Consider the following 8,064-nt stretch of genomic DNA (forward strand, 5'->3'; position numbering starts at 1 on the left):
AAATAAATGATTTCTCTTAATTTTAAAGAGTATTTTATTATTTTTTTTATTGCATGTATTTGATGTAAATAAATTTAATTTGGGGAAATGAATTAATATTTCTGGGTATACAGTATTAAATAAGTAAATAGGTGTAGTCCAGAAATAGTAAATCCATATATAAAACACAAGAAAGAAAAGAGTATTAAATATTCATTTACAATTGTTATATACATGATTATATTTGTTTTAACTTATTTTATAATTAAAATATTTATAAGTAAATTATTTTAAGAATAAAATTCATATTTAACTTTATATTACAAAAAAAAATTATATATAATAATAATAATAATAAATAATATAAATGTTTTATTATATTTTATCATAAATTCCTTATTTATATATTTTTTTATATACATTATTATATTTGTTTTAACTTATTTTATAATTAAAATATTTATAAGTAAATTTTTTTAAGAATAAAATTCATATTTAACTTTATATTACAAAAAAAAATTATTATATTATATAATATAAACAACATATATATATAAATATATATATATTATAATATAATAATAAATAAAATATAATTTTATTCTATTTTATCATAAATTCCTTATTTATATATTTTTAAAATAAAATTTATGTAGTAATATATTAATAAATATATATATAAGATTATATCACTACATATATATAATATATATATATAGTTTTTTTTATATTATTTTTAACATTTTTATTAATTTTTTCTTTTCTTAATATTATTTTTTATTATTTTTTTTTCTTTTTTTTAGTAATTTTTTATAGTATTTTTTTTTTGTTTTTTTTCTTAGTAGTATTTTTTTTTTTTTTTTTTTTTTATATTTTTAATAAATATTTTGTAGAACCTATTTGGTTTATTTAATTATGAGAATCGATGACTATTTATATTCAAATATAATATTTAAAAAAAAAAAAGAATAAATCACATCACAAATATTTTTACTCTTTTTAGTGTGTATAAGAATAAGTGTTAAATAATATTCCTTACAAGTTAATTATTTTTTAAATACACAAAAATATATATATATATATATATATATATATATATTACGAAAGCTCATAACGTAAGACTTATAAAATTAAAAGTATAAAATATATAATAATAAATAGGAATATTTTTCTTAACTTATCAAGTACTTGATTGTTCTTCGATTATAAGAAAATATAAGTTAAATAAAAGGTTAATTTTATTATATAATTTTGTTTATTTATTTATTTACATTTGGCACCAAATTTTATAATACAACAATAAAAATTATATAAGACTTATACAATTCTGTATATTAAGTGACAATATTTTTATTTGTAAAAAATAATAACATATCATTTAATAGATAAATATCTCTTATTATATATATATATACTTTTCATATTAAAAATATTTTTAAGGTTTATTTTTAATTTATATTTATATTTTTATACCATATTAATGTAAATAGAAAAAAAAAAAAATATGGTAACTTTATTTATAATTTTCTTTTTTATTCGTTCTGGGAAACATCGGTTCAAATTTTGAGAAAAGGAAAAAATAATAATATGAAATAAATCTATGAATAATTTTATTCTTATGGTTTTCCTTCTTTCTTTTTTTTTTATAAAACCAATATTGAAATAGCTTTTTTTTTTTTATAAAATAAAGCTCAAAAATAAAACCTGTATAACAAAATAAATAATCATTATTATAATAAGTGAAAAGCTCAAATGAAAAAAATAAAATAAATTAGTTCATTCTGTTTGTTCGTCTGTCTGTTTCTTTTCTTTTTTACTTTTAGTATTGTCTTTTATTTTTCTTTTTGCATGCAGTTTTCTTTATATTATTATGGTAAATAACTCTATAAAGAAAAATATACAATTTGGACCTTCATGAAAAAAACAACATGTTATTTTACATGGAATTACAAGCTATGGATATAAAGGAACAAAGGAAAAGAAAAAAAAAACAAAAAAAAAACAACATATATATATATATATATATATGTATATATTAATAATGTAATATTCTCCTATATAATATAGATATTCAATTAAAATTTTTATTGTATCTATATTCTTTTATTATTTATTATTGTCTAATTTTTTTTTTTAATTGAAAAATAGCTATTTACATGATTTTTTATTTTTATTTTATTTTAAACCCAAAAATATTTTTATTTTTATATTGTTCAAATTTTTAGTTATATTGGCTAATGCACAATTTTCCTTATGTTACATAAATAAAATATTACATAAGAATTGTTCTAGAACTTTTAATATATTATAAATAGATTTGTGTTAATATACTATAAAGAAGAAAAATTAATAATTAATATATTATGAATAAAAAAATATGAAAATTATATTTTAAAGAGAATGATATAAGTGATATAAGAAAAAAGTTAATTAATTTTCATAGTGTTAGATTATATAAAATTATGAAATATAATCCAATTTATATATTATGAATCTAACTAGAATTTATTACAGATCTATATAAAGAATTTCAGTACTCTAATATTTTTTTTTTTTTTTTTACATATATTTTACAATTTTTTTTTGTTTTCTTTTTAATGTTACAGAATGAATTTTTTTTTTTTTTTTATAATCCTTAATTTTTTTATGCTCAGTTTAACTTCAAGTTTAAGAAATGGATTTTTACGTAAGATGAAATAAAAAAGAAATAATACTAAGGGTGTAATATGTATTCATATATTCGTATCATTTTATAATATATATATATATATATATATATTGTGTAAATCAACAAATTTTTGGTATCATATTATTTAGTGGATAACTACATATATATATATATATATACCTGCATATCATGTTAGCTCTTTAATATATATCTTTTTAATTATTTATTTATTATTATTATTTTATTTTTTTATTTATAGAATTAGATTCTTCCACAACATTTAGTGAGGATTTTTGTAAAGGAATGAACTTACATTTTCTTATCAGTTCTGAAGAAATTGATAGTAAATTCTTTTTAAACAAGATACTACTATTAATTTTAGGAGGTACATCTTATATGAGATACAACAAACAGAATTATTTTTCTGTTTCTATATATGATAAGAAGATAGTATATAAAAATATAAAAAAAATTGAAAACATACGAGGGGCATCTTATTATGAACAACTGCAATCAGCGTTTAAAAAGTATATAAAATATAGTGGTAGAAAAACTAATTTACTTGCATCCTTAAAAGAATATTATGAAAAATATATAGTAGGAAATAAAAATATAAAAGAATCAAAAAATATTATTATTCTTGTAAAAAAATTTACATCAGATGATTTATTTGAATTTGATGAAGATTTAAATAGGTATATTAAAGAAATTAGAAGTAAGGATGTTGGTATATATTTTATTTCTGATGATAGTATCCATTCTAAAAACATGATACTTAACATTTCAGAAACTGTATATAATATGGAAGTAGATTATCCCATAGCTCATTTTGTAAGTGAATCCTTTCGTTCTAATGATCTTTATGGTGTTAAAAAATTCTGTTATCAATTATTACATGGTGCAACTTGTGAGAGTTATAATGAGTGGTCAGAATGGTCAGGTCCATGTGAATTTGAAAGAAGACAAAGAATAATTCCTCTTAAAATAACAAACACAGAGTCTACTAGTTTTCGTTCCCATTATGATCCTTCATGTAGGAATGTTTTTGATTATAACATGGCAATTAAAGAAGATTTTCGTGCAAATTGTAAAAATATTATATATGAATGTAGGGGTATATGTGACAAAGGGTATAGGTTCAAGCCTTATACTAAATATAACGAAATAATGGAATCATATGAAGAATGCAAAGATTTACCTCCATGTACAAAGGATCAAAAAAAAAATGGAGATCATACATTATACTCAGATGTTATTCTAAATTCTTTATTATCAGAAGCTTCGCTTAAAGAAATTAGAGATCGTGAAGATCGTACACTTATCGAAAAAGATATGCCAGGTGATACAGAAGAAATGTCAAATGAACGTCGAATAAAGGATACTCACATTTTTCTTGATAATAAAATGAAGTATCTCATAGATAAACAACATAAACTCATTGAACAGTTACAAAAAGATATTCAAGATAGAAAAAACAAAAAAGAAGAGGTAGAAGAAAAAAAAGAAGAGGAAGAAGAAAAAAAAGAAGAGGAAGAAGAAAAAAAAGAAGAGGAAGAAGAAAAAAAAGAAGAGTTAGAAGAAAAAAAAGAAGAGGTAGAACAAAAAAAAGAAGAGGTAGAACAAAAAAAAGCACAAGTAGAAGAAAAAAAAGAAGAGGTAGAAGAAAAAAAAGAAGAGGTAGAAAAAAAACAAGAAAAATACAAAGAAAATCAGGAGCAAAAAGAGGATAATAATTTACAAGATACCAAAAGTATCAATGAAACACCTACAATAGACATGAAAAAGAATGAAAATACAGTACAGAATACACAGAAAGTAAATGAAATAAAAAAGACGAATAATCCTATTGATAATTTTGAAAATGATGGAACTAATAAAATACATATCATTAATACAGGTAGTACAAATACACAAAGTAGTCAAAATGATTTAGATGGTGATAATTATCCAAATAGACAAAATGTTTTAAATAATCAACTTAATAAATTAGCAGATAAAAGTGAAAAAGATAGTTCAAATGTTTTTTCAGTTCCAATTAATGGAGAGAATATAAAAAAGAATGATATATACGAACATCCCCAAAAGGTAGATAGTGCAGAAGATGTAAATATTATAGAGAATCCCATAGTCCAATCTATAGAAAATCGAAATAATATAATAAACATGAATAATAAATATGGTAATGAAAATTCTTCTAAGAATAAGAATTCAGAGATACGCAATATAAGTGTTCCGTTTGATCTTAATCATCTGAACAAAAAGAATGATTATGATGGTATTTCCGAATCTAATGAGAATATATCTTCATATGATGACAAAAAGGAAGACGTTGAAAAAAATTTAGAAAGAAAGGTTGTGGAACAAACAAATGAACAAAAAGAAACAGACCAGTTCAATTTGAATAATGGGAAAGAAGAAGAGAATATAGATATAAATAAAGAAAATAAAGAAGGGGGTATAAGTAGGAATAATGGTGAGAATGTTGAAATATATCCAGCAAATAATGGACAAAAAATGGTGAATCCAAAAGGGGAAGATCTCGAAAAAAATGTTAATGTAAAAGATTTAAGTGAACATGAATATGGACATGAATTGGAAAGTAAAAGAATTATAGGAGGAAGAAAAAATGAAGATAAAGAAATAGAAAATAAGAATTCTGAGGATAAAAAAATTATACAAAACAAAATTGATGTTAAACAAATTGGTGCTAAAGAAATAGAAAATGAACTTATAGGAGGTAAGCAAATTGAAGATAAGAAAATTAAGGATGAACAAATCAATAGTGGGCATATTGAAGGTGAACAAATTAATGGTGTGCATGTTGAGGATGAACATATAGATCGTGAACATATTGGGAATCACAATATAAAAGTTTATCAAATTGATGATAAGCAAGGAACAAGTGAGAAAAATCAATATAATAACACAAAAGACTCAAGTGTATTATATGGAAAAGATAAGGAAGAAGAATATTTAACTGAAAGCTCAAATATAAAATATACACCATATACAGATAAGAACATTCCTTCAATGAAAATAGAAAAAATATATGAACCCCATATGGTAGAAGAATTAAATAAAGAAGATAAATTATCAAAAGAAAATATCGAAAAGATTTCAAATGATGAAAAAAGTATAAGAACGTATGAGCAAGAAAATCATAAAATAAATGAAAATGAGGAGGAAGAACGTAACAAAATTAAATATAAAAATCTAAATATAAAACCACAGGTTAACCATAAAATAAATGATAAAAATATAAATGATGATAAAGAGGACAAGAAATATGAATTTGCAAATACAGAAGAAACTTATAAGAATAATGAAAAAAATCATAATTTGATTGGGAAAAATGAAATATCAGGTGAAACTATGGATGAATATATTTTATCTCCTAAACCTGTAATTAAAAATGAACAAGAAAGAACTCCTCAATATGAAGAATTTTTAACAAAAAAAATTAATAATGATGAAGATAATGGAAAAAGAATAAACATTAACGATCAATTACCTTCTCCTATAGTATCAAATGAAAAGAAAACAGATGATATCAATATTATAGAGGAAAAGGAAAAAATAGATAAAATTATCCATAATAATGATATTCAAAATCAAAACAATGAAAAAAAAAATATACAAGATGAAAAACTAAAAGAATTTTCATCCTCATCTGATTCTAAGGAAATGAAAAATATATCAAGTGAAAATACAGAAAATAATATATTATCTCACGAAAAGAAAGAAAATCACAAAATAATTCATCAAAGTATAGAAGAAGATACTACTTCAAAGGATAATGAAAAAAATATGAAAAATTATATTATCAATGATGACATGGGGAAGAAATATATATCTAGGGAAAATACTGGAGAAGATAATACTCCAAATAAATATGGAAAAAATAAAGGAAAATATGATATATCAGATGATAAAGAAGAAAACGTTAAAATATACGAGGAAAATAATGAAGAACATTCTATTGAAGTTGGAAATGGGGAAAACAAAGCAACTGAGGGAAATAGTGACCATAATATTATGACAGGAGAAAATAGAAAAAATAAAAATTCTCAACAAAATAGTGACGATAATATTATGAAAGAAGAAAATGGGGAAAATAAAAATTCCCAACAAAATAGTGAGGATAATATTATGACAGAATCAAATGGAAAAATTAAATCGTCTCAGGAAAATAGTGACGATAATATTATGACAGGAGAAAATAGAAAAAATAAAAATTCTCAACAAAATAGTGAGGATAATATTATTCCAGAAGAAAATGGAAAAAATAAATCTTCCCAAGAAAATATTGAGGATGACATTGTGACAGAAGAAAATGGGAAAAATAAATCTTCTCAACAAAATAGTGACGATAATATTATGCCAGAAGAAAATGGAAAAAATAAAAATTCTGAAAAAAACAAGGAAGAAGATATAGCATCATATGAGATAGATAAAAAAAGAATATCTCATGAAGCTGATAGAGAACATTTTACTCCTTATGGAAGTAGAATAAACAAAGAATTTCATAAAAATGTTGGTTATAATATTGTATCAGGTGATAATGGGGAAAAAAATATATCTGCAAAAAATATTAGCGAAGATATTATTCCAGATGAAAATGGAAAAAATAAAAATTATGAGGAAAATATTGAGGAAGATAAAATATCAGATATGACCCAGAAAAGTAAAATATCTCATAAAAATGTTGAAGGACATTTTACTCCATATGAAAGTGGAAAAATAAAAATATATGATGAAAATGATGGAGAATACAACATTTCAGATATGAATACAATTAAACATCAAGAAAATGGTGAAAGTAAACGTATATTTGAAACTAATGATAATATCAACAAACATATATCATCAAGTGATAATAATAATAATAAAATTAACAAAATGAAAGAGAATAATATATTAATAAATGAATCACAGGATAAAAATATTGAAGAACATAATAAATTAGATAATATTCTTAAAAATAAACATCTAACATCTGATGAATCTTTAGAAAAAATTAAGGAAGAATATGCAAATACAGGAAAAAATAAAGGATCAATTAACAATGAGGAGAAGTTTGAAGAAACACAAGAAAATATAAAAAATGATGAAACTATAATTGAAAAGAAGGAAGAAAATGCAGAATCGGATGATTTAAAAATACACAATATATCTAATGAAAATATTAACAAAGGCATACTACATTCTGATAATTATAATAAGGATAAGTCATATAATGCACAAGGGGTAACCCATAGAGAAAATGATGATACAACTAATGGAACTAATATATCAAATGATGGATTAGATAAACATGTTAACATAGATCAGTATAATTCAAAAGGAGAAAATATTCTTCAGGAAAATAAGGAAGATATATTACCAAGTGTATCAATTAATAATAGTGTAGATCATAA

General features: G+C 21.4%; 1 protein-coding gene across 1 annotated transcript; it reads left to right on the forward strand.

Moving 5' to 3' along the window:
- Window positions 1-2,586: 2,586 nt before the first annotated feature.
- PGSY75_1442600 (TRAP-like protein) lies at window positions 2,587-8,064 on the forward strand (the record flags this gene model as incomplete). The annotated part of the gene is made up of 2 exons (XM_018788112.1): window positions 2,587-2,665; window positions 2,913-8,064. Coding segments are annotated over 2 exons (5,231 nt in total), but the record flags the coding sequence as incomplete, so codon positions are not given.

This window comes from Plasmodium gaboni, chromosome 14, assembly GCF_001602025.1.
Source record: "Plasmodium gaboni strain SY75 chromosome 14, whole genome shotgun sequence".
Taxonomy (NCBI): Eukaryota; Apicomplexa; class Aconoidasida; order Haemosporida; family Plasmodiidae; genus Plasmodium; species Plasmodium gaboni.